Source organism: Sceloporus occidentalis, unplaced genomic scaffold, assembly GCF_023333645.1.
Source record: "Sceloporus occidentalis isolate IW3139 unplaced genomic scaffold, rSceOcc1.0.p SCAF_2, whole genome shotgun sequence".
In the NCBI taxonomy this organism is placed as follows: Eukaryota; Metazoa; Chordata; class Lepidosauria; order Squamata; family Phrynosomatidae; genus Sceloporus; species Sceloporus occidentalis.
In genome coordinates this window covers 84,834,392-84,862,295 of record NW_028316982.1, presented here as the reverse complement: position 1 = coordinate 84,862,295, position 27,904 = coordinate 84,834,392, and the positions used below count along the sequence as shown (strand labels likewise).

At 39.7% G+C, this 27,904-nt stretch overlaps 1 protein-coding gene across 1 annotated transcript; it reads right to left on the bottom strand.

Moving 5' to 3' along the window:
- Positions 1-168: 168 nt before the first annotated feature.
- Positions 169-27,449, bottom strand: GLRX3 (glutaredoxin 3). The gene is made up of 11 exons (XM_089510165.1): positions 27,301-27,449; positions 23,653-23,761; positions 19,288-19,362; positions 18,502-18,703; positions 10,841-11,013; positions 10,690-10,751; positions 6,657-6,714; positions 4,983-5,035; positions 4,071-4,110; positions 3,895-3,987; positions 169-439 (listed from the first exon to the last, which is right to left on the bottom strand). The coding sequence occupies exons 1-11, from the start codon at positions 27,387-27,389 to the stop codon at positions 389-391; spliced, it is 1,005 nt and encodes a 334-aa protein (XP_089366291.1). The 5' UTR covers positions 27,390-27,449; the 3' UTR covers positions 169-388.
- Between the last annotated feature and the right edge of the window lie 455 nt (positions 27,450-27,904).

The following is a 27,904-nucleotide window of genomic DNA, read 5'->3' as shown; positions in this document are numbered from 1 at the left end:
TTGCCCTGATTCCAAGTTCACCCAAGTATGTCTGAAGCCTGACAGGAAAGACCAGAAGCCATGGGATTCATTGCTTTAACCAAAAGGGCCAACTGTATCATGTTTAAGTCAAATGAACATCTTTTGTGCATAAAAGAAAAAAATGTAAGTATACAAGGACACCATACGTTTTTGAAATCAAGCTTTTATTTCCATTTTAAGATGCTCTCGACTTTATACTGGGGTGAAAACCTACATTTCCATACAGCTCTAACATGACCTTGTGAAGTATGAAGTCAGAAGCCTGTATTATATTTCTTTCGTCAAGGCTAAGTCATGAATTGTTCCAGTGCAATTAATAATCATACTTTTTGTATTTCAATAGTCTTCAATGATGTGTTCATTTGCATTAATTTTCCCCTTTCAGAATAGATGGCAATTCACCATTTTCATTTAATTCCTGGAAAAAGATGAAATAGAGGAGTCAGAAAGCAATGTCATAATAACAACTATATTTAGCCAGTAATTCAACAGTTTGGCTGGACAAAAGCAGGCCCTGAAGACTGCACTGTTGTTTTGTATTTAGGTATTTTATTTCATATCTACCAGGATGAAATTAAAAATTATATTCATAATTAGTGTGTCATCCACAGACTTGTCAAACAACCAGAAACCTTCTTAGTTGAAGAATGAGGGGGGAAAGGGGAAACCACTGAGTCTACAGAGCCTACAGCTCAGAGGGAATCCACCTTGCACACATAATCATTTGTATTACACTATTCATAGAATTGTAGAGTTGGAAGAGACCAAGTATCCCAATCATAGCCCCCAGTGGGCAACATTGTCACACAAAAGCAAAACTGATCTGCCATCACTTCCAGTTTTCATCTTGACTGGTCTGGGGTCCTTTTCAAAGGGTAAGGAGAGCAAAATATTGTTTTGAATGGATCTGAACCATATTTGTAGCAAGATAACTAAATAAAATCACTCATTCAATCTATTCTACGCTTTGCTAACTGTTTTAAAGCAGAAAGAGGGTTGATGGCATAACGGGCCAACTGTTTCATTCATCGTTTGGCTCTGTACATGATTTTGAACCATTCATAAGTAAAATGTTATTAAGATCAACACAGCAAGAGACTGGAAAGGTTAAAGATAGAAAAATGACATTTAACTGGACAAGTCTATATTTATAAGCAACCTCTCATTAAGAGTAATAAAAAACAGATGCTACCTGGCACAAAAAATAAGTAACTAAAATGTGAACTTTTAACGTTATTTGATCAATTTCACCTTACTCAGGGTTCTCTAAAATGCATAGCCTTACACCCCAAACATAAATTTAACAAGAAAAAGATTAATGTACACACAAAAAAAATTGCTAATTTGCCCACTCTTTAAAACTATCCAGGTCATAAAAATAACCCCAGAGTACAGTACTCCACTAGAGACATTTTTTTAAAAAAAATGGTTACGTGAGCTAAGTAACATCAACTTATTTTTAAAACCTAATGAGATTTATTGATTCTGTCTTCCTAGGAGTTACAATGCCTATGGTATTGGCTATAAAACATTCAAGAATGGGCTCTGGAGTATTTGGAATTAGATGCCTGGGCTTGTACTTTTGCACAAACACACAAAAAATATCAAAAGATGCAGGAACAAATGCAGATCTGTTTTTGTTGCTTTGGGGGCCTTTAAAAAAAGGGAGGGGGAAGCATACAATAAAATATGTTTGCACTGACCCATATCTTTCTTCAGGAATGAAAGAGTTTGTAGGCAAAATGTCACTGCCTTATTTGAGAGGAAACAATGTCAAAAAGCAAGAGCTAAGAAACAAATGGAAGCTGTAAATGGACCCATGGGGGTGAGGAGGTGGTTCTTACAGGACTACTGTCAAGAAAACATATTTCAGTGCTACATTAGCAGACACTGTAGTTGAACACCGATGATGTATGGTTCCGTCCACCAATATATTAAGCTAATAACTGAATCACAGAAGAAAAAGTCTGGCCAAGTCATTCAGTTTTATTTTTTATTTAAAAAAAAAAGGGGGGGGGGGAGGTCGGAAAAGTAACGCATGTTAACAATATATATTTTTTTAAAATCAAGGATAAGCTAGCCTTCATCACAGTGGTGGAATGCAAAACAAAGAGAAATAAGGAGAAATCCATGTGATACAGTAGATGACAAGAGGAGAATTAGAGAAGGAAGATACAGAAGGATTTGTTTAGAAAACTAACTGATGGCCTTTCCAATATATATGCAAAGCTAACTTTCTATGCTTTGATTTTAGCATTGAAATACAGAAGGCTCTTGATATCCACTAAAGTTTGGTTCCAGGATATCAAAATCCATGGATGCTGAAATCTCGTTATATACAATGGAGTCCCTTATATAAAATGCTAAAATCAAGATTTGCTTTTTGGATTTTTATATATATATATATATATACATAAATATAGCCATGGATGGTTGAAACTGTGAATACAGGTGACTCACTGTAATGACATTAGTAATAACAATAACAGTACAATAGTATGAAAATGAAACAGGACCAACAGGTAAAATCTCTTTATCTAGTAAGGGGAACCTCTAGTCTGTGGACATAATGGCCCTGTAAATGTTCCCTGAGAAGCATCTTCTGCTGCACTCTTTCCAACTACTAATCAAAGATAATTGGCCACTGAATTTGGAATCTGGGAAGGTTTTCCATCAATTAAGATTTATATCTGGTCCAACTCATTCTGCTTTGGACCTAAGCTGTACCAAACTGGACCTAAGCCAAAAAGTATACAGTGGTGAAAAGAATGGGGGCCAATTTTTATCTCCACAGGCAGGCTATAATGCTGTGTTCCAGAAATGATCCAGTGATCCAGAAATAACATCACATCACATCTGGTTTGTTTTAGGTTGATGGGTGGGTGGGAGAGAAACAAGGCAAACTGCCACATTTTAAGTCAGTTTAGAAGCATTTTTCTTTAGAGGCAAAAATGGCATTTGAAAATTAAATCTGGGGGCCACCAAGAAGAGTTTGGAGGCTACCTGAGTTTCACAGGCCCACTCCCACAAGGCTTAGCCTCATCACTCTTGGCATGTTCTCCTCCCAATTGGAATTGGGTCCCAAAAGGAAAGAAGTTCTGAGCTATATGAAGTAAGAGTTACACTGAAATCATTCCAAGCTAAATGCTTGCTAGAATAAAAAGGGGGTGTACTATTTCACAAAAAAAACATTGAGGAGAAAGCCAAACAATCTTACAAGAAACTGTTTCATATGATATATTTCATCCTGCCCCACTTCAGCCATGGACAAGATAAGGCTCTCAGCGAACATTCAGTGGACCCTTGTTATACGCTGGGGTTTGGTTCCAAGATCCCCCATGTATAACAAAATCTGTGTATGCTTAAGTCCCATTAAATATAATGACATAGCAAAATGGTGTCCCTTATAAAAAATGGAAAACCAAGGTTTGATATTTGAAATTTATACCTTTTTTTTGAACATTTTCAAACCATGTATGCTTGAATCCGTGTATAAAAAATCCTTATATAAGAAGGGCTGACTGTACTTGTTTGCATGAAAGGAGTCAATTTCTCAGGTACATTAGACCAGTGGTTCCCAACCTGTGTTCCTTCATTTGTTTTGGGCTTCAATTCCCAGAAGACTCAGCCAATTTGACCAATAGACAGGAATTATGGGAGGTGAGGTCCAAAACAAATGGTGGACCACAGGTTGGGAACCACTGCTTAGGCCAAAGATATTCAGACCTTTGAAAGGTAATCACCAACATTTTAAAGAACAGACAACAAGACAACCAGAATTATGGATTCAATGCAGCAAACATCTACTTGGATAAGCCACTTTCTTTGACATGAAGATTGAACATACTTCTCACCTAATAGTTCTTTCCTTACCTTAACAATATCCAGGCCTCCAATAAGTTCACCTTTCACATACAACTGTGGATAGGTTGGCCAATTTGAATACTTTTTTAACCCTTGCCGGACCTAAGGAAAAATATTCCAAGTTAGTGTTGCACACTAGAGATGTATAAACTGATTCATAAGAGAAAGGCAAATGAACAACATACCTCTTCATCCTCCAATATATCAAAAGTATCATAATCAACACTAATGAAAAAACAGAGAAAATAAAAACAAAACATTATTCAAGATTTTAGGATGCAGCTATGCTTATTTCTATTATTTTCATCAATTATTTTTATCAATGTAGAAAAAACTATAGATATTAAATCTTAAAACAGAAGAGAAGCTGTGTAAGAGAAGCAGCTATAATATCAAGTAGTGTTGAACCCATTGCTGAAATACCGTCAAGGGAAAAAACAAATGAAAGAGATTCCTTACTGTAGAAGACAGAGGAATTTGTTAACTGCTATCTACATAGACAAATAGGCACAGGAACAAGCTTCCCTGTGATTTGGGAGGCAAATGCCCTACACTCCTCCTAGACATGAGCGAAGTTAACAGCATAGAGAGCACCTATGGAATCAATCATCTAGTGGCAAAAAGGAGAAAGTACAGCCAAAATGTTCCCATCTGAGAAGACATACCATATCCATTGTGAAGGTGCTACTTTTCTGAACTATAGCTTTCAAAGCCTTGAACAGCCATACTGGCTGAGAGTTCTGGGAACCATCTCCCCTTTCATCACCAAAAAAAGAGTAACTTTTCCAAACTAGACCCCATCCTCTGTTTGCGTGGGAGCAAAATTGACTATCATGATGCAAACAATTCCATCATATCCGATAGCTCCTAATTAGGGGCAGGAGAACAAAAACCCATAGCATAGACCAACCTTGATAAAAAGTCAAATGAGGAAAGGAACAGATGGAAAACAGATAGAAATTGTGGGAAAGGGAGAATCAAGTGTTACAGGGATAGAAAAGCCAAGAAGAAACTGGGTGATTTAATTAAGATTTGCAACAAGCAAATATGTTATTGTCTCAGAAGAACAGATGGGCTTACAACAGAAAAATACGTACCCAGTATTGTTTAGAATTTCTATAATTTGCTTGCTGAACCCACACTTTGCCATCTATAAGATGAAAAAGAAAAACAATTCAGTAAAGTTTTTATCCCTCCTAGTGTATTTGGGAAATAGGCATGTGGTGGACCCAAGGAACCTATGAGCACAACTTAGGATTTTCTGTCTCTACCCCATCAGAAACCTAGACACACCAAAACGTAGTTCCTCAGGAGGTCCTGAATTAATGCATTTGATTTTGCATTCAACATCTGCTTGAGCAAGAATTTTACCACAGTAATCTACACTGATTTGTGTATAAGTACCAATACATTTTTGTCCAGCTGTCAACATTATGAAAGTGGTTTCCAGTCTGCAACATGCCTAGGTTACTTCACAAATGAACTTTCTGCATAGGGGCCCATGACCATATAAAGAAATTAGTCATGCAGCCCAGTACCACAAATTCATCTTCAGAGGTTCTCCCCTCCAGGAGCAAATGCTATTTATTTATTTATTTATTTAGTAGCTCAGAAAACAGCCTTCCTATAAAACGAGGTGTATATTTTAGCTAAGGCGAGAGAGAAGCAGCTTCACAGTGCTTGCCCTCTGAACAAAGGCAGCCCATCTTTGGAATGCCCTGCCCACACAAGTCTGTCTAATGTCAACACATATATCTTTTCAACCTAGGCGAAGACATTTTATTCCCATCAGAAATTTTTCTGTACCATGCTGTCACATTCATAAATTGGATCCGGATTTGGCAGCACAAAACTGGGAACTTCCCTTCCTCTCCTTCCAATGGCTGCCACTGTGCCTTCTTTACTGTTATATGATGAATACCTTCTTACTCAAGTTGTAAAAACAGATCTGCTAGCATAATTCCCACTTATGATGGCAAAAAAAACCCAACAACAACTGAAGAAGATTACAGTCTTAATCTACAGTTTTGAACTTGCCCTTCACACCTTCCATTGAAGTCCTAAGTGTGAATATATGTATTTAAGGTCAACTCTTCCCAGTGTCCCAAAATCCATGGCTGTGAAGACCTGGAAAATTTCTGCAACTACTTTCTGATTCCCTGCCCTTTATCATCCTCACCTTCCAATAGCTGCATACTACAGTGCGCCCTTTGCTTATGTGGGAGATCCATTCCGGACTCCCCCGCGTAAAACAAAAAATGCCTATGCTCAAGCCCCTTTTAAATGAATGGGGCTCGTGCACACGGCGGCGCGAGGGCACATACGGCCACGGGCACGCACCTCATTCGTCCCTATAGGATGCACTGCCCATTCATCCCACGCGGCTTTCAGCGTATGCTGAAAGCCACGTATGACGCGGGCGCACTGTACTACACCTCTTCCATTTTCCAAGGCAGTCCTTTCAACTGTCTGAAAATACTATAGAGAGTTAAGTCAAGGGACCCGGCTGAATAAGATGAACCATTATCCCATCTGTCCCATCAAGTCAGGCACCAGCTTCTTCCATGAGTTCTGTTTCATCCATAGATGGTAGATCCTGAATCCAACCCCTCCTGTTTTATTTATATTCCTTTTCTAAACAGCCATAGAAGCTTTTTTTTTAGGGTAATACATAAAACGTTTAAATAAACAAATAATAAAGCAAGAAATCTAACATCTGTCAGATTCTAAGTCTAAGTGACAGAAAAATTAAACACATTCAAGAGTCTTACCTGTTTATTTCCTTTCATAAATAACATTACAGAAGCTTTGTTTATCAGGTCTTTGAGTCTACAGCACAAAAATAAAGTAGCAATTAAGCAGTTTATAAAATAGGTTTTTAGCAATACAAAGTACTATAAAAAACCAATCCTCAAAATCTTAAATCCCAATCCAAAAATCCTACAGGCACCAGATTCTTTTTGATATAGGAAGCTAAACAAAGTCAAACCTGGTTAGTATTGGATGGGGACCACCAGTGAATACCAGGTGCTGTCGGCTATATAATAGCGGAAGGAATTGGCAAAACCACCTCTGAGTATTCCTTGCCCAAGAAAACCTTGAAGGCACATACACACATATAAAATCCCATATGTGTGTTGTGTGCCTTCAAGTCATTTCCAACTTATGACGACCCTAAGGTAAACCCATCATGGGGTTTTCTTGGCAAGATTTATTCAGAGGAGGTTTCCGCTGTCTTCTCCTGAGGCTGAGAGTATGTGACTTACCTCTATATTTATTCATTCCTCAATAGTGAACCCAATTAAAATCTTTAAACTTTAAATCTTTAAAATCCATTTATTTTTCTAGCATTAAATATGATTTAAAACAAAAGGCATTCTGTAAAATTCAGTTTTTCCTAATTACTGACCAAGACATATTTTAAAATAAACATTTGGTATGTTTTAGCATTAAGGAGGCTATTTTATTGTACCATCAGTGCAATATACCATGGAAACAGTATTTTTTTTTATACAAGCCTTTGATTATTATGAATATGCAATTATCCTGCACCTATGCATAAGAGACCAGCAATGTTTCTTTGACAAGAGGGATAAGCAGTTACACAGAGACTAATGTGATTAGGCCCACTAACTTCAAGATTACTTAGATTGCTGGACAAGATTATTTTTAACAATACATTGTCAAAACCCTGGTCTCCAGAGTTTAACACACAAATCAAGACACTACACTAGCTCTCTTTTGTCACATACCTATGTGGAAGTATGGGTGGTGAAGAAACACAAAGTTATCCATCCTGGTGGCAGCACAGAAGGTCTTTACTGGCACAACTGAGTGGCCAATCACTGGTTGTTTGTGGTGGTGCTAAAATATGCCTTTATATACTGTTCCAGACTAACATGGCTATGCCTCTGAATTCTACCATCTTTGAAAAACTGGTTTTTGCAAGCTCAATGAAGAAATGAGGTGCTGCATCATTCTACTTTCAGCTTGCTGAAATGCAGTTAATTACTTATCTCCATCTCTAGAGAAGCACAGAGAAACTCTCTATTCCATTTAAGCTAGAGATTAAATGTATGTTATAGGTTAAAAAATAAAGTCAATTGAAGCCGAACTTGCTGCTGCAAACATATATTCAACCCATGAGAACTTTTAAAAAAAAAAAAAAACTCCTTTTGCCCTTTCATCCTCTAACTTTTATAGCCTCATGTCTGATGAAATGTTCTGGAGTGCTCAATATCATATGCCACCTTGGTTACATTTTAGTGGTCCTAAGGAAAGGTAGCATCCACTTCTGCATTTTGTAGTCCAAAAAGTAATTTTTCCAAGCTAAGGTCTTAGCAGGGGTACCCAAATTCCTTTTCACATCCCACATATGTAGAAATGAATGGTTGCATTGGTCTACAGTTTGATGTTGACGAGACTTAAACCAAATTCTAAAAAGTAATTATTCAATAATTACATAACTATTATATAAATGTATTCCATAAATAATTGAATATGTTCTATATTTGTGTGGAAGCGGAAGGGGAAAAAGGAGAAAGGGTGGTGAGGGAGAACGTAGGGTGCAAAGTTGGTGCTGTACATGAACATATTTTGTTGTACATGAACATATTTGTTCCCTGTGGTTGAAGAAGGCAGAGAGGAGGATCAAGCTGAAAGAAAAGAATTGATTGTGGGAAGGGGTACCACTCATCGCCACTGCCATATCCTCCTCTGCCTCTCCTTCACCTGCTGTTGCTGATGCCACTGCCACCACTACTTCTTCCCACTCCTAGTGCCAAGCTATGAGACAGGTGGGCTTTCCTGATGCATACCAGGCACTTCTTGCATGAAATAATGGCACGCTGCCACCAGGGACGTAGCCAACGGGGGGGTTCTTGGGGTCCGGACCCCCCCTTCCATTAGAAAAATGAATGGTGTGTGCTGCTGCGCCGCTGCACTCAAGCCCCATTATAATGGTGGCACTTAGTCTGGACCCCCCCCTTCCCAAAATCCTAGCTACGTCTCTGCTGCCACTTTTCTTCTTTTCCTCTCCTATTCCATGCACTCCTCAGCACAACGAGTTGGGACACACTGCTTGCTCCTTTAAAGCCACTTCCAAACTTTCCTCAGCCCTTCTGGGTGTGATAGAATACTCCTCCCAACCATCCTCCCCAGCATCGGAGGAGGAGGAGGAGATGGCTGCATGACTCATTTTACTGTAAATACACAGACTGAATGAAAGCTAGTGCTAAGATGGGGGGAAAACAGTGTATGGTCACAAAGAAAGCAGCATCTTTTTATTCAGTCTGAGTACAGTACAGTTCTGTATTAGCTGCAACTGTCGAAACACTCTTTCAACACTGTGATAAATGGGAGTCCTGCTATTTATTAGAGCCTCATTCCCCAATAACAAAGGATTAAATGTGGAAAACAATACAGTTATATTTCAATGAGGTTCAGAATCACAGGTGACAAGATAGCAATTGTCCAATGGGAAGGACAGTTAGGTAGAAGAGTAAATCTTCAAGATGATTCTGAGCAGAGGTTATAAAAAGTTGAAGAAGGACTACCAGTGAAAAATTTTATACAAAGGCACATCTGCAGCAGGGGCTGCATAGGAGGAGGCTGGTGGAGCTAGACTATAGAGTCTATGCTCACAACCAATCCAATGAACATCAAGGACTACAAATCCCATCTGTTCTTTAAGTAGCATTAGGGAATATATTAGCTAGCTGCATTATGATTTTTTTTTACTCTTTTCTTGATTTGGCTGGAATGACCGACTCTGTTTGCAACTTGTAATCTCTAAATATGCTTGTTGGAAGGCATCCTTCACATAAGAGATATCCTTTTATTATGAAGATTCTTTATTTAAAATTTATTATTTATTTAATATTTATTAAAATAAAACTCTTTTCATGGAAGTATTCCCTCTCTCACACCCCATTTCCACGTACCTTTGTTCAGTTTCATCTCCCCAATAGGGCTGCAGAGGAGAAAAGTCTCTTCAGCATCAGAGACAGAAAATAACCCTACAGTAACTTCCTACTGAGTTACTAGGGAAAAGGAGAGCCATTTCAGTAAGTAGTTGTAACTTAGTTTATTTAAAGTGATCTCAAGGGGTCCCATCCAGCTGAGGTAGAAGCAGGAAGGGGACTAAGAGCCTGTGCAGACCGGCCATTAAAGCCAGCCTGAGGGCAGAGTAAGGGCGTGGTGTGGCGTCCACACGATGCATGCATCTGAAAAAATAAACTTAAGTCTACAAAAGCTCAGGCTGCCAACTTATTTCTTTAGTTAGTCTCAAAGGTGCTACAAGATCTCTCTACATACTGATTCTATAGACTAACACGGCTATGTCTTTGAATTCTATTGACTAATAAATCCCTGGTTAGTTGTAAGCCACCTTCGATGTCCATTAAACTGAAAGTTAGGTAATAAATTTTAAAAATAAACAAGCACTCCGATGCCCATTTGAAAGCGACTGCATACACAGAATCACCTGGTTGTGGCTTTTTGTCCAACATGGGATGGGGGGAATATGTTGCCCTTCCTATTCTAATACAAAGTGAGGAATTGATATGTCAGGTTAATTTTCAGGGCTGAAGGAGATGGGAATGGGAAAAAAATCCAGATGCCAGTGTGCCTCTAAAGGTCAATTATATAGTTTGATTTTACCTCCCTGTGCAGAATTTTGTACATTATGCACAAAAACCTCCATAGACTAAGATATTTGAGGATGAAACAAAAGATACAATTCAGCAATTGACTAGATACAATTTTCCCCTTAATAATAGCCCCCCAAAACAAGATGCAGTATACCTGTCCTCTAATTTGTGTGTCTTGGGGCAGACTGTATCCAATTCTCCAGATGCTTCAAGCTCCTGAAAACATAATCATTTTGTATTCATAAAGAAATAAAGTGAAAATAAACTTGAAAATAGTTGTTTGTTTTAAAAAAACTTGTTCTAACCTTGACAATATCTAGGCCACCTACAAGTTCTCCAGCAACATATAACTGGGGGTAGGTAGGCCAGTTGGAGTACGTTTTCAGTCCTTGACGCACTTCTTCATCAGAAAATATATCAAAGCTGCTATACACAATGTTATGCTTCTTAAGTATTTCCACAATTTGTCTGCTGAAGCCTAAGAAAGGGATGGGATAGGGTGGTAAAGAGGAGGGGGGAAACAACCATACTTTAATCAGTCTGTACCTTTAATTAAACAGGCAATGGCCTAATGTCTGCATTGCAACTCAAGTTAATATACTACAATTAACTTATTCTCAGACTAATCTATCTCAAAGGGATACTAATACCAATCCGGGTATGGAAATAAGTTTGCCAGTTCTAGATGGGGATACACTTCCCCTGAAAGACTGCATCCGCAGCTTGAGGGTGCTCCTGGATTCGTCACTTCAACTGTCTTCTCAGATTGATGCAACAGTCAGGAGTGTCTGTTATCAGCTTTGGCTGATACACCAGTTGCACCCCTACCTGGAACAGCGAGACCTAGAAACGGTCGTACATGCTCTAGTAACCTCTCGCCTTGATTTCTGCAATGCACTCTACATGGGGCAACCTTTGTGCCATGTCCGGAAGCTCCAACTGATACAAAACATGGCAGCCAGACTGGTCGCCGGAAAATCCAAGTTCAACCATATTACACCTATTTTAAAATCACTACATTGGCTGCCTATTAGCTTCCGGGCACAGTACAAGGTGTTGGTTATTACCAATAAAGCCCTACATGGCCTGGGTCCAGTCTACTTGAAGGAATGCCTCCTCTCATACAATCCTTCCCGTACACTGCGATCCTCCAGGAAAAACCTTTTACAATCTAGAAAGACCAGACTGGCGGTGACCTCCCAGAGGTCCTTCTCTGTCACCACTCCAAAAACTTGGAATGACCTGCCAGAAGAGATTTGCCAATTATCCTCACTCGAGGCTTTTAAAAAGGCGACAAAAACCTTTCTCTTGCGGCAGACCTTCCCCGATTGATAATGTCCAGAACCAATTGAATCCCCCTTTTATTATTTTTATTATTTGTGATTGGTTTTTAACTTTGATGTTATGTACTTTTTAAACATATTATTTTTACTGTTTAATTTTATAGTTGAGAGGGAGGGTTGGGTCGGGGTTTTGTGGGGCTTGTTGTTTTTATTGTTGCATATTGTGTTTTCTTTGTTGTTACCCACCTCGATCCTCAATCGGAAGAGGCGGGATATAAATAAATATTGATGATGATGATGATGATGATGATGATGATTATTATTATTATTATTATTATATTATGAAAACAAAAGTAGGAAGAGACACACATACACTGCCCGGAGTTTGCTCAAAAAAATGCAGAATATGCATAGAAACAGTAACACTATGAGGAGGATTACAGAAGTTGACCTCCATTCAAGGCAATACTCTTTGATGATCATTTAACGCTCCATGAAGCTGGGAATGAGTTAAGGATTCCTTACTTCCTCATAGGGTCAAGCATTCCTTATTCCAGTTTTATGCCAAGTTGAGTGCCTTGTTCCTGGCTTGCATTAAGCCAGTGTTCCTCTTTATATCCAAACCCAAGAATTCTAGCTTGATATAAGTTACCAAACCTGTCTAGGTAGCCAGCATCTGAAACTAAGTGCCATACCATATGAGAAAGAAGCAAGTGAAGACTAATGATTAACACTCAGCCTCTGTGCTCAGTCATAGTTTCATATAACCTGACCACCCAAACCTGCACAGTTGTGGAAACTCACCTCTAGCTGCAACCAACATTTGTATGCTAAGGAATCCAACTTGGCAAGATTTCACAACACACCCTTGTCCAAGTACAATTTCACTTGATGATTTGATCAAAAAAGGGTTTTAATACCATATTTTACAATTTGGGGGAGAGGAGATAAATTTCAACACAAACCTAATTAAAATTTCAGATTCTCCTACATTACACAATGTCTACTTCGGGAAAACACATTTTAGAGTCCTATACCTGTATCCACAAGGAGTTGAAATCAGCTTTCTCAGTTTTCAATAGAAAGTAATCCCAAGTTCAATTTCTCAAAAAATTTTCATCATAAAGGGCCACTGTGTAAGGTTAACCTACCCCCTAAATTAGAAAAACGCAAGCATATCGATACAATATGATTTTAATAATAATCTGTTATTCTCCACAACAGGGAGTGGGGAAATGCACAATTCTGGGCACAATTCAAAGTGATGGTTATGACCCATAAAGCCCTATTTGGCTCAGGTCCAGGCTATCTGGCAACCCATATTTCCCTGCATTAGGGCTGCCATATCCCGCCTGGGGGCGGGACTTTCCCGGTTTGGGGCGGGTCCGCACGGTCCCGCCCCGGTTTGGCCCCGCCCCCAGGATTCCCCCCCCAGCGAGACCCTGGAGGCGGCTCCACGATCACGGAGTCCTCCAAGGCCTCGCTGGGGCCTGGGAGGAGGAGGAAGCCGCTTGCCACCGCGGCGATGGCCGCGATGACGGGCAGCCCCCGCGCCCCTTCCCGGCCTAAGAGGAGGCCGAGGCTTCCCAAGCCGGGAAGGAGGACAAGGTTTTAAAATGTAGGACCTTTTTTTTTTAAATTTCCTGGCCAGGAAATTTTTTTAAAAAGGTCCTACATTTTAAAACCTTGTCCTACATTTTTCCCAGTTTGGAGGTCCTCAGGGATGGCAACCCTACCCTGCATGAACCGGCCTGGACTCTGAGATCATCAGGAGAGGCTCTTGTCTCAGTTCCATCACCATTAAAAACATGGTTGGTGGGGACATGAGACGGGACCTTCTCGGTGGCTGCTCCTAGACTCTAGAACTCTCTTCCCAGGGAGATCAGAATGGCCCCCTCCTTGTTGTCCTTCCATCAGCAAGCTAAGGCATGTTTATTCAGACAGGCTTTTAAAAACAAAAAGACTTTAAAGAACAGGCTGGGGATTTTGTACTGTTTTAATTGAATTGTCTTTAAGCTCTTTTATCTTTCCAACTGCATTTCATTCATTTAATAGTAACATGTTTAATTCTATTTTAATGTTCACTTTTGTATGTTTTAATTGTATTTTTCTAAAAACTGTAAGCTGCTTTGAGTTCCAATTTTTTGGGGGGGAAGCGGCATATAAATAAATATGATGATGATACAACAGGGGCTGTGGAAATGCTTTCTGTGGAACACATAGACCATCAACTACTTTATGCAGCATTCAACCTGCAAGGACAACCCAAGACTACCTCTCGTGCCCTGGTGGCGTAGTGGTTTAATACCAGTACTGCAGCCACAAGATTGTGAGTTCGATCCCAGGGCTCCAAGGTTGATTCAGCCTTCCATACTTTCATAGGTCAGTAAAATGAGTACCCAGCTTGTTGGGAGCAATTGGCTTACAAATTGTAAACAGCTTAGAGAGTGCTGAGTTCACCAATAAGTGGTATAGAAATGTAAGTACTATTGCTGTGCTAAATGCTATTGCTACCCCAAAAAAGCCAAAACAAAAATTGGTCTATAATTACAATCCACCAAAAACAGCTTTTACACACAGAGATATGCCTAGTTTTGACACCCTGGCAACCCCTGAAAGCACAGCACAAATACGGTGCCCTAAACCAGCCAATTTGAGGCAGAAAATAAAACCAGAAGTAATATAGCTTCTGTAGCTATTAAAAAAAACCACCTATGTAGCCCGACAGTAAGCTAGGGGTTCAAAAATTGACCCACTAACCTCCCTGCAGTTGCCTGCCACTTCTCCACAGTCTTAAAATTCTAGCCTTCAAAAGAAAATGAATAAGTCTTCCTTAGGATGGGAAGCAGAATGCACACACACACACATGCACACATGTCTAATAACATCTGAGAAATCCTAACCAATTTTCAAAAGGTTCAACAAAAGTGATTTAAAGTGACAGATTTTAAAAGTTTAAGAAGTGTACACACAAAAGAAGCTTTACATGATTTCTGTCTGGCAAATTCATCCATTACTTTTGATTTGTACTGTAGCTTGAGGTCTCCATGATCTGCATTTTGAGCCACGAGCAAAGAGCATTTATTTATATGGCATCTAAGTTGCTTTTCTTCCCACAACTGAAGCATTAAGTTCTTGTACAGCCTCAAGTAAAACAAGAATCTTGGATTTTTCTCCCCCTCTCATTCATCTGGGAGTTCATTAGTAAACAGCTACAGGCTGATTGCTGATGGTTATTCTGCTGCCAATATATTAACTCATTTCTACAGTAAAAGGCTGCGAGAGAAAGAAAGAGGGAGAACAAGAGCGCACACACTTTATTTTAGCTGTAGGCAACCACATGCAGACGAGAAAGATTGATTGGTGGTGTTTCATTTTTAAGGGTTAAAGTAGCAAACTGGAAATGTTATGCTTAGGGATAAAGTGCCAACACTGCTTTATTCCCATAACAAAAGATTTAGGCTGACTTTCTGAACAAATACCATCTAAGCAATACAAAAAACTATAATGAAAGCACCCCTGAAGTGCACATATGAGAACATACAGCCCACTATAAGAGTAATGTGGATGCTAGCTGCACAGTGATAGAAAGCTGAGTACAATTATAATACTAATGATGTAAGCAAGCAACAAGCCTGTGAACACGGAGCCAAGGGGATAGACCTCATTTAACATTATTATGAATTGGCTTTCCATAGGAAGTGGTGAAATGTGGAACATAACAAGGGCTTCTGATTCCATACCAAGATCCAATTACACTCTGTTACAATTGACAATCTGCTATTATTAGTATGAAAATTAGCCTGGATACCATCCATCAGGAACTTCTTCTGCACAACCAGCTCTGAGCAGAAATTCCCAGCTGACCTCTCTGGGCACAAAGCTGATTTGAAACACAGATATGCTGAGTCGGCTGAGCCTTCCTAGAAGGCCTAAGAGAATAAGGACAGTGAAGGTCTCTTCTTGCCCTAAGGCAGGGGCGGGCAACTGGAGCCACTCCAGACAATGTTGGACTGCAAGTCCTATCAGCCTGATCCATCAGAGGGATGCTGGGAATTTCAGTCCAACAACATCTGAAGGGCCACAGTTCCCCACCCTTCCCCCAAGAACTCAGTTAATCCTCAAAGGTTTCAAGCTGCATTAAGTGCCAGATGTGGGAATATATAGCAGGAAAGAAAGAAAGAAAGAAAGAAAGAAAGAAAGAAAGAAAGAAAGAACATTACAGTTGCCTGAGAAATATAAGGATCTAATAACTCTGAAGATGCCAGCCACAGATGCTGGCAAAACGTCAGGAAGAAAATCTTTTAGAACATGGCCACATAGCCCAAAAAACCCTCAAAGAACGATCTAACAACTGTTAGTTTGCTACAGGTTGAATACTTGGGATCAGAAGTATTTTAGATTTCAGATTTTGGAATATTTGAATATACATAATAAGATATTTTGGAGATGGGACCTAAGTCTAAACATTAAATTAATTCATGTTTTGTATATACCTTACACATGTAGCCTGAAGGTAATTTTATACTAATATTTAAAATAATTTTGTGCATGAAGCAATGTTTGTGTACGCTGAACCATCAGAAAGCTAAGGTATCACTATCTTAGCCACTATCTTAGACTTTTTTGGATTAAGGAGTAATTAGGCTTTTGGAATTCCAGATGAGGGATACTCAACCCACATTTGTATAAGTATGTGTGGAATATGGGATATCACATGCAGAGCACAAACCCACATGTGTACCTGATGTGCCCATGGGCACACACAATCCCTCTGATAGTTTTTTTTATCAGTGGTTCATTTTCAATAAGCCAATGATCACTTGTGCCAAGGAAAAAGATGGCAGGGCAGCAAGATATTCTTCAGCCTTACTATTTTCTGTTTTCATTATGATCTTCCTACCCAAGACATGCAAGCCACACTAGCTGTGTAACTTGCCACTCCTACTATAATAACCAACTGTCCTCAAAAGACCACCCAAGTAGAAAACTACATTGCCTCACTGGAGACATGATCCATCTTCATCCACCCACCTCTGCTCTGGAGAGCCACACATGCAAGACTAGCACAGCACTTCACTGTATTAGCAATACAATGGGAAGGCCACATAGTTCCTTCTTATACTGCAAAATGAGCAGTTCTTAGGATTACAGGATTTACTATTTCCCTAGGAACACAATTTAATTCGAGGGAAACTAGTGCAAAACGGTGACTCAAGAGGCCAGACAAATACTAGAACAAACTACCCCTGAGCATATCCTCAGCCCAAATAAAATTACATTCTTGGGTTTCCCCAAAGCTTCATTTGGGATGTGAACTCCCAACAAGAGCTTTCTTTGCTTCAGCTGTTTAATGTAGGATGGGGAGCCTTTTCATTATTCCTCTGCTAGACAACTGAGGGTGGGGGGTGGCAAACCATTGTACGTCTACAGCAAATCACACAGTCCACATCCACCTAAATACCAGCAGAGTGACAATCACTGGCTGAGCAGTTGTGCTGGATCACACCACTGTGCAAACAGTTATCCAAAGCAGTTAAGCAATATACTGAGCAACTGCTTTTCAGAAACACTTAGGTTACTTATTTGACAAACAAAAATGATACTGGATGTCACTCCTGCACTAACTCTGAAAATGTGAAAACCCTAGCAGGATGCTAACACAATGGGATAGTTGGATATAGGCCCCAGAGATTCCTCCAGCAGATCCCATTCTATCATTTCTCCTCCCTCCTCCTTGCAGGAAGTGTACACACATGACATGTGCAAGCAGTACCGGCTTACTCAGCTGAGCTTGCACAATGTCCTTGTTCCATATGCACCCCTTCAGAGCAAAGCATTCACTCATTATAAAGCATTCAAGTTTTGCTTCAGACAAATCATGATGCACTCAATAAATTACAAACACTTCCAAAAAGGAAAAGAAAAATGAGAATAGTATGTAAAGGCAATGCACTAGTTCAAGAATTCAAACATTCAAAGCTTTCAAGCAATATTGGTTATCCCATCAAAACATTAATGCATCATTTAACAAAATGACAGACTTATTAGGTTCACTGATGGAAAATGGGGTTTTTGGATGTTGTTACCAATGGATGGTAACCATAAGCCAATATAAAATACTATACCAGAGTTCAGTAAGCAAACTGCTAATGAATTGACATTTCTGCCAGAAGCCTAAATGTATCCTTAGGCTATGTTTCTTATGGTATTCACTCTAAACAATTTCATTAATCTGAAACAGATTATTCTAGCTCAGTAGCAAACTATGGAACAATATATTCTCTTTGGGATATATAAGACACCTGGAAGGTACAAAGCACTAGAAGGAAAAGCCCCTGAGACAGGTGGGGTTTCCATTCCCCACCAACCAGAAATCACATCTGAAGATTTCTGGGCAGAGCCACCTCACATTAGTTATGCTGGCTGGGAGGTCTGCAATTTAAAAATCCAACAATATCTGGGGTCCCAAGTTTCATAGACCCTAAATTTACACTTTAGGGCCTATGACAAGGGTTCCATTTGTGTCAAATGATGGACCAGCAATAATGCTCAGAATAACACCACACAGCACCAGACCAATCCGATACCAGGTATGAATATGTTAAACTTATCATGATTTGCAAATTCTCCTTGGAGATTAAGTCCTGCTGCATTTAACAGAAATCCAAAATAATCCTTACCACAACGAGGTTCCTGAGGCGTTCCTTTCATAAACAGCATGCAAGGTGCAGCATTGGTCAACTTCTTAAGTCGAACATTGAGGTCCTCTTTAGAATTGTCATTAGAGTTAGGTGGGACAGTCACACTAGATGCATGGCGCTGGACTTTTTTGGTCAGTTCTGGTGCATGAGCACCATCTAATCGGTCAATTTTTTGAGAATTCTACCAACAGAAAAAGTAGTCTTGGTAAACATACTGAACTCCACAAGAACTGATGCCAAAAGCTTAAAATTCTCTCCACCACATACAAATATGCTATTGTTATATTCTAATCCAAAGCAGTACAAGAGCCATAGGTAAAATCCACTGAATGCAGCTGATGTTCAAAATAATTTTAACTGGACTAGCAAAACAGAAGACAGTATGTATACAACAACAGCATGGGGTACCCTCAACTCCTTCAGGTGATCAACTGAATTCTGGCAAAATCTGCTCTAAAAATGTGTACCTGCAGAATTTGTTTCAGACAGATCACCTTATAAACTAATTTATAATGATTTCCATAGATCAGAACTAATCAGATTCCATTTCAGGAGTGGTCTGATATTACATAAGCACTTCTCTGCACGTTCCCATATATGTGAGCCTTGAAGGTTTAAACAAAATCCTAGCAGTGTGACTAAGTGATACAATAATTTTAGTTCACCAAGTGTTACCACACACATACAACTATTTTACTAGTAATGAGAACAATGAAGCTTACCCTTGTAAACTTTCATGCAAATGAACAAATTAAAATACCTTACCTTAAAAAACAAGAATGTTGGAACAGATGTAATTTCATATTTTTCAGATACTTCTGGAATTGCTTCAGCTTCCAGCTTAAGAAAAGCACAAAGCAGTTATGAAATATGGTTTTGTTTTCACAGTCATAGTTTAGAATATGTTCACTGATCCTGTCTACACTGTTCTTTTCTTTATGTTAAATGTTTAAAAAGGATTTCAGTACAAAAGTTTGTGACACATTTGCATTTAAATGAAACTCACAGGGCAGGCTTGTCATCCACTGAGCCTGCAGTGTCAAAACAGGTTCAGAGGTTTTTATTTTGTTGCACATTTCAAAAGATGCCTGGAGGCTGTGAATAAAATTCTTGGTGCACTAGTGACCTAGTAAATTTTCAATCATATGCAGCTACTACTATATTGAAATCCATAAATCACTGACCCCAGTTATGTCATGATTACAGTGCTTATTTTCTGCCCACAGCAATTCTTGCTGTTTGCTCTATTGACTAATTTCAAGAGGCAGTACATCATGACTGACATTTGCAGCCTTCTGCAAATTATGAAGCAAAAAAGGAGTATTTCTTCAATAAACTATTGATGCCTGCTAAATTTTAGTTTTTAACTCCTGCAAGACTGCTGGATATTAGTATAACTGATCTGCGAGCATAAACAATCAGATATGAAAATGGAGAAGATGCCAATAGCAAATACATTTCATCTAAAAAAAGAGAAAGACAGGAGACCTGAAATATTCACTCATTCTTGAGCATGAGTAATGGCAAGATTTAACACTTGAGAGTGGGGAGGTAAAGAAAGGTACTTTGGCTAAGAGTGATTAACACATTAATTTTGGTATTAAATTGCAACTTCTGGTGCTACTAGGAGTATGTGTATGTGTCCCATGCTACAATGAAAACCTGAAGTTTTGGTAAATAACATGAATATTGATTCCCAGGCTCCTAAATAGGTATATTTTAATACTGCTTTCATTAACATGATTATCTATATTTACTGGTGTAACTAAGCTTAAGAACTCACAACATTTTGGTGGTTTGAACGTTGGAATATGACTCTGGAGATCAGGGTCCAAATCCCCAATCAAGCATAAAAACACACTGGGTGACCTTGACCAAGTCACACTCTCACCCTCAGAAAATGGCAATGGCACCCCTCACCCCCCAAAAAACTTGCCAAGAAAACCCCATGATAGGCTTGCCTTAGGATCACCCTAAGTCAAAAATGATTTGGAGGCATGCAACAATAGCATTGTCGTAGTTGCAATACTGGCACCACTACACAAGTGGAGCAGGCAGTGCAGTTGTTGCACAATAATTTCAATACACAATTGTATGGCACTCTGAAGGACAGACTGTCTTGGCACAATGAAGGGAGCTAGTAATGATCCAGAACAGAGGGTGGTGGAAAGGCATGGGTGCTCTGTACTGGATGGCAAAATGTCTCTACCTTTCATAGCCTCAACTACACATTAAGGCATCTTAAATGATGCCCTGTTATGTGACTGAACCCTCTTATGCCCAATTGCATATTGTTTCAATTCACTGCCATGCTTGTATATCATGTCAGAAACAATCTGTCACCACAGAATTATTCATCAGAGTTCTGGGATGTAATATATAGCCCTAATTGTGTTTAGATTGCGGGCCAAAATTATGGGCTCAAAAATATATTGCACTCTTTTGCTTGACCCCTACTGGCATTGCCAGTTTCTATATTTCTAAATCCACTAAACCCAGCTTTTGCAACATTTAACACCTTCATCATCAAGGTTAACCTAAGACTCAAAACAAGGAAAGCGGACTGTGTTCCTCTCCAGATACTGTTGAACAGCAACTTCCAGCATTCCTTATCATTAACAAATGTGGCTAAGGCTCTTGGGAATTGCAATCCAACAACATATAGAGAGCCACAGAGTTCCCAGCCCTGGACTAATTTCACAAAAGCTCATTGTGTACACCACATAATGTCATATAACTGAACCACTTCAGTGTCTGAATGTTCTCCATACCAACATGACAGATTTTTAGCTGTGTACTTATTTTACATTCTGGCAGGTTTTCCACAGTATCTCATTTTCCCCATTTGATGATGGTTTGTGGCACGATTAAATGGTTTCGGTATCTACATATTATTAATCCTGTTTAATGTATTTTTAAATGACAATTTTTCTCACTACAAAAACAGCTTGTAGAGAAAGCCAGCTATTCTGAGATGGCACAGAATACTATATGGCTTTAACCAGAAATATCTATAAGGCAAATGAGGCCAATCAGCAATCATTTCTCCTTCCAAGTTATTCATTTTAGTATAACTGATGCTACAGGATTATGTTTCTTCTACCCACATCATCATTCATTCAAAAAACCCATCAATTTTCTGTTAATCGTTGCTATTAGTATGCAAACAGATGGATTTTATAATTAATTTGACTTCAGGCAATACAGTTATAGACTCACAGGATAATACAACTTTACTATTGTAGCTAACAGTTATTGATAGTAACCTAATGTCATATTACTCAATTACAAGTAACAGTAGTATAATAACAAAATTAACTCTGCTGTATACTATCCATCAAGACCAAAACAGTTTGACTAAAACATTGCACTCAGTTACAGATACTTAGTCCTATTCTTAGATGATAAACTACCAAGGAATACCAAAGATTTCAAGGCAGGTCTAGGAAAGAATCCTGCCAGAAACCTGCAAAAACCACTGCTAATTAGAACTGTCAATTCTAGCTAGATCAACCAGTGTATGATTCAGTATAAGACAACTTGCTATAGCTTCTATCCAAACCAAAAAAGGCAAAAAATATTCCAAAAAATATATTGCTATTTTGCCACCAAGGTACTTTTCTGTTATAATTAATGTAACTGTGGGGAAATGTCCCAAGTTGTCTATTTCCTCACAAACCATCACACAAAGAAGTAGAAGTAACATACTGCGGTTGCCAATACCTTGAGCCTAATTGGGACACTGGCATTTTCATTGGCACTGTCAGGAAATACAAGTGGTGTACATGAACCCCTTACTTTCAATACAATAAAATTCTCACTAGGATCAAAAAATACTCCACAACTCACTCAATAGAAGTTTGTTCATTTCTCAATCCTGGTGCTTGAGAGTTGAAAATGGCGTTTAAAATAAACAGCATTTTAATTCTAACACATCTGTCTTCTCTTCCCCATTATAATTCTTCTAGAAAGATGTGTAAATATTGTTACACAAAAACTAACCCCCCAAATGCTATATCCAGCCAGCTACCATATTTAATTATGTAAACGCAAAGATGCATCTATTCTCAGCAGCCAAATACAGTGCTTTAAAAAAGTAATAAGGAAAAGATCTATTTGCCTAACCAGCAGTGTCATTACATCAAATCATGTAAGTAGAAAGAGCTTTTAAAAGAGCAGTAGTACTATCTTAATCTCAAATCCCTTGGATAAAAAGATCAGGATTTAACCAAATTACCAAATGCACAGCATGTTGAAAAGACAGTGGAAAATACTTTGGAATTGCTAGGTCAACTTAATAAAAAGGAAAAGAATGCAAAAAGCTATTAAGATTGTAATAGATTTTGGTAATCAAAGATTTGGATGATTATTTCAAGTCAACATTTGAACTCCACACAACTACCTCAGAGTTCCTTTTTCCACTGCACCTCTGTTCAGGAGTAATTACTTTTTCTCTCATAACCATCCACCATCATCTTCTAGCACAATCTAAATACATAGCATAAAAGCAGGGAGAGGTTTGAAATCTCCACTACGTACCCTGGCAATTTCTGCTCTTCCCATCATGAAAATGAGTCCTACAATCCATTTTCCAAGCCCAGATTCACTTTATCCTCACCTAGCATAAACCTGGATTATGGATTCCAAGTGCAGGCAGGTGGCTTGCAGGTGCATTCTCACCTTTCTCCCACTCATTCTCCATCCAAAGAGGTATCTTGCTAAAGGCAAATATTAGAAGTACACTGTGACAAGTACATGAGGTGTTGGAGAACATCTCATACATCCCCACTTGTCAAGAGAGTTTGTCTCCTAATTTAATGGAAGACACTAATGGAATCACCATTCTCTGGCCTGCTGAACATTGTCTCTCACCTCCAGTGTTTTTGTTTTATTTTGTTTTGTTTTAAGTGAGTAGAAACTATTCATCTTCACTGGATGATATCAATGTATCATGTCACCAAGGAGAGAGGATATAGCTGTAACTGCAAAGCTGAAAAAGAACCAAGTTGCTCAGGTTCAATGATTTGAGCAAACTGGAGTAAGTAGTCATATTTCTACCTTTCTTCTACATGCTTACATTCAGCAAGCAGTTTGAACTAAAACACATTACGTTCCTTCAGTTCCACTTACCTTTACAAAAGTAACTTGTGGATGCTCCTTTGCGAGTTCTGCCATGACAGTATTCATTTGAACACACTGAGGAGCCCATGGGGCCCAGAAATGAACCACCACTAAAAACCTGTAACAAAACAGAAGAGGGAGAGGAATAAAGAGGTCTGGTACTTCTGCAGAACAATTTCAGACAACAAATCCTTGTAAAATAAAAGCAACTGAAGTGCCACTGTAAGATTTCAGTAAGCAGGACATTTTTCTGCCCCAGAATTCGGAGTCACTCTTCACCAAAAGAGACACCAGAAGACTTAATGGACCAATGTTTTGGTGTATAGCAAATCCTGACACTCCCTAGGGTGGCTATGCCTCCAAAACTCAATGCACATTCACTTCTGCTCCTTCCACATTTCACAACAGCCAAAGGATCAGTATAGACACACTGACCGGTGCAACTCACTGGAAACTACCCACAAGACTTTGTGAGACCATAGCAGAAACTAAAATTTAAATCTGTCAGTTAACTCCATCTCCCACAATACTGTTTTGTATGTATGCTCAAGAAAAGATACTGGTGTCATCAAGTGCCCTGGGGGGGAAATGACTAGAGTTATAGAACTATGAAAGTTGCAATCACAATTTTAGATACTAATACATATTGCCACTCCTATTTTTCCTGGGGTTCACAGGGGTTTCTCCCAGAATTACCAACCTGAAAGTGTGCACACTTTATTAACTGTATTTCAACCATGTATGACAAGGAACCCAGGCCAGTCAAAACAGTTTGGATTAACTTTTTACTCTATTAAAATGAACTGCAAAATTTCTATCTCTTCATCTAAACTTCTTACTTTATGCTCTCCTCCGCCGCCCATATGGTAATGATGCCTTTGCCATGCAAGATGTGCTTAGGGCCAAACACCTTGTTCAGCAAGGTCAGCATTTAACAGGAAGGTTTTCTTGCTCAACAAAGAAACCAATCCAAGAAAACATCACACGCATTATGAGTTCTGCTTTCAAATTCAGTTCAATCTGGAAGTGATAACATAATGGAATCTACAGGGAATGGGGAGATGCTGACTAAATATCTGATTAAACTATTTGGTTTTCAATAAGTAGGCATTAAGTTGCAAATACAGGAACAGTAGAGTCAAGACAGATGTATCCCAATGGACTCCCAACAGGGCCCAGCTGAGTGTAGTGATGTACATTACCTTAAAACACAAGAATTTACAGGTCCTAGCCAGAGACAATAAACCCTGACAACTAAAATATCTTCTTACTTGAAATGTTCTTACCACAATCCTCTTCCAATTCTTATTTAAAAGATTTCTAGCAAACTTTATCAGAAAGAAAACTGTTTATTTCAAAGAACCACCATTGTATCAGACCGGTCCCACAACTAGGAAGAAAATTAAGAAACTCTTCAATCATATATTTTCTATGAAATGGATCCAGACTTATTTTCACTAAAAATGGAACTGTCCAATTGATTTAAATCAGCATTTCACAAACTTTGGCGCTCCAGATGTTTTGGACTCCAGCCACTTTGGCCTACAATCAGGAACTCTGGAAGCTGAAGTTCAAAACATCTGGGGAACCAAAGTTTGGGAAATACTGGTTTAAATGCATCTACTTTAAATGAGAGCCAGAGTGGCATAGTGTTTTGAGCGTTAACTTTAGAAACCAGAATTCAAATCACGTCTCAACTATGTAAACCTTCTGGGTGACCCTGGCAAGCTACACTCTCTCAGCCTCAGGAGATGGCAATGGCAAACTCCCTCTGAAGAATCTTGCCAAGAAAACCATGTGATAGGGTCACCAGAAGTCGGAAATGACTTGAAGACACAACAACAAACTTTAACTGTAACCATGGCCTGTTACAGACTGCCCAAATAAAGCTGCTTTGGGTCTCTTTGGAGGTATGCTGTTTAAAGGATGCATGCATCCTAAGAATCCGGAAGCTGCACCAAAGCTGCACTCCAGTGCTTAGGAATGGAGTGTGGCTTTGGCGCGACCTCTGGACTCCTAGGACCCATGCATCATTTAAATAGCATACCTCCAAAGAGACCCGAAGCAGCTTTATTTTGGCAGTCTGTAACAGGCCCAAGTTGAAAGCAATCAGTTTTTCTCAAAATTATCTCCTATATTACTGGAATCAGCAGATTCCAGCAACTTTTATGGTATTTTTACCTATGGGATTTCCCTATAAGATTTTTAAAAAGCCATACTCATTCATGTGGGTTCCTCTGCAGCTGCCTCCCACAAAAAGATGGATCTTGCATAGTGTGAAAAGCATCAGTGGCATTACTGCATAATGTATACACACTCATCCCTTCATATTTGCAGCTTTGATTATTCACGGCTTTGATGAATATGTTCTCTCTAGGAATATCTAAGTCCTCCAGTGCAACTCTATGGTCAACTTTAACTAAAAGTTGCACGATTCATAGAGAGAACACTCTCCTAGGCCTTTGTAGCTCTTCCAATGCAGTTCTATGGTCAGTGTCTGTCGGACGCTGGCCACAGAGTTGCCCTGGAGGACCTGGAGATTCCTAGAGAGGCGTTCTCTCAGGTAAAAAGGATAGTGGGTTTTTATTTGCAGTTTCCCCACATCGATGAAGGTCCTTCACCCCTAACCCCAGCGAATGTGGGGTCAAGCCACTATTCTGTAATATGTAAAGGGGCTTTTCCCTCTAGGAAAGCATGGCAGCTCTTTGGCTGCATCCCCACTGCAGAAGTCATCTGGTCTGGCACTGCTTTAACAGCCATGGCTCAATGCTATGGCATTCTGGGAAAGGTACTTTATTGCGGCACCAGAGCTGTTAAAGTGGTGTCAAACTGGATTATTTCTGCAGTGTGGACGAAGCCTTTAAGAAAGAGAGGTGTTTAAAAATTTGATAAAGATGAACCATCCATAAAGCGCTGTCTCTCTCTCCTGGCTGAGTACTGCACCTTAGAAAAGATATATAATCGTGTAAGTCACAAACATACATATATATGTGTGTATATATATATACACACAGACACACATACAGTGGTCCCCTCACATTCGCAATCCGGCTTCTGAGGCCGCTTTCACTGCCCTGGCTCAATGCTGGGGGATCCTGGGAACTGTAGTTCTGTTGTGGTAGAATGGTTAAAATTCACAACTTGACTTGCTCAGGAGCTGAAGGTTCCAGTGCTGAAGATGGCAGAGCCAGGGTTGTTATTGTAGGCCATGGTCAAATGTTGTCTCTAGGAATGTGAACAATTTGGAAATGGCTCCTAGCTTAAGATTCTAACCCAAATAAAAGGAAGCGCTGCATAAACAGTTCTAAGGGCAGTGAAACAAAGCGTACAGATGAAAGAAAGGTTGACCCAGGAGGGGCAGAGACAGCCAAGGGATATCCTTTCCAACCGACTCCTGGGTCTCCCTGATGATTTCTGGTTAAAATTCTGGGTTTTAAATTAATCAATCATCAATAACCAATGACACTGTGAGGCATTGAGCCTTTTTCTCTGTCGGAGGGAGAACTCTGGTGCCACAACAAACTACAACTCCCAGGATTCCCTAGCACTGAGCCAGGGCTGTTAAAGCGCTCTCAAAGTGGGCTATTTCTGCCGTGTGTTTTGGACCATAGAGAACAAGGCTGCAGCTGCCCTCCGCCCGCCCTGGCTGCCACCGACCTGCCGGGCTGCTGGAGCACATCCTGGAAGTGTGCCTCGGAGGTGGCTTCCAGCAGGGCCCCTCCTGCTGCCTCTGCCGCCGACGCCATGCCTGGTGCTGATCTCCGCGCCGCCTCCAAGGAACCCCAGGGAGGGAGGGAAGGAGGGAGGGAGGAGGAAGCGCCAGCAACGCACGCCAGGCCCCCAGCCTATCGACGCCGGCAGCAGTGGCCACCGGTGCGCATGCGCGGTCGCTCTCCAGCGCCATCTCTTCGTTCCTCCTTTCTTTCCCACCACCAACAAAAGCGGAGGCGGAAAGCTCGCGCATGCGTGCTGCAGGGAAATGAAGTCGCTAGGAAGAGATTCATGCCCACACCACTCTCCAAGGCGGAGACTGAGACTCAATGCCTGTTGCCCGGAGGGGGACCTGCGCGCGCAGCTAGGGATGGCTCTGTGGGTGAGGGCAGTGCTATGGGTAGAAATGTGGAGGTGTATAGTATAATACAATACACACACACATATATATGTATATTATATTATATCACATATATCTTATTATATATATATATAATATTAAGATATAATATGTGATATAATATAATATATATATTATATCACACATCTG

Bases quoted from the DNA above. Each gene is read 5' to 3' on its own strand.
- GLRX3 (XM_089510165.1), bottom strand. From the start codon at position 27,389: ATGGCGTCGGCGGCAGAGGCAGCAGGAGGGGCCCTGCTGGAAGCCACC. The intron at 19,363-23,652 runs GTAAGTGGAACT...GCTTTTCTTAAG, and splicing joins CACAAGTTACTTTTGTAAAG to CTGGAAGCTGAAGCAATTCC. The intron at 11,014-18,501 runs GTAAGGATTATT...TCCCTTTCTTAG, and splicing joins GCCTCAGGAACCTCGTTGTG to GCTTCAGCAGACAAATTGTG.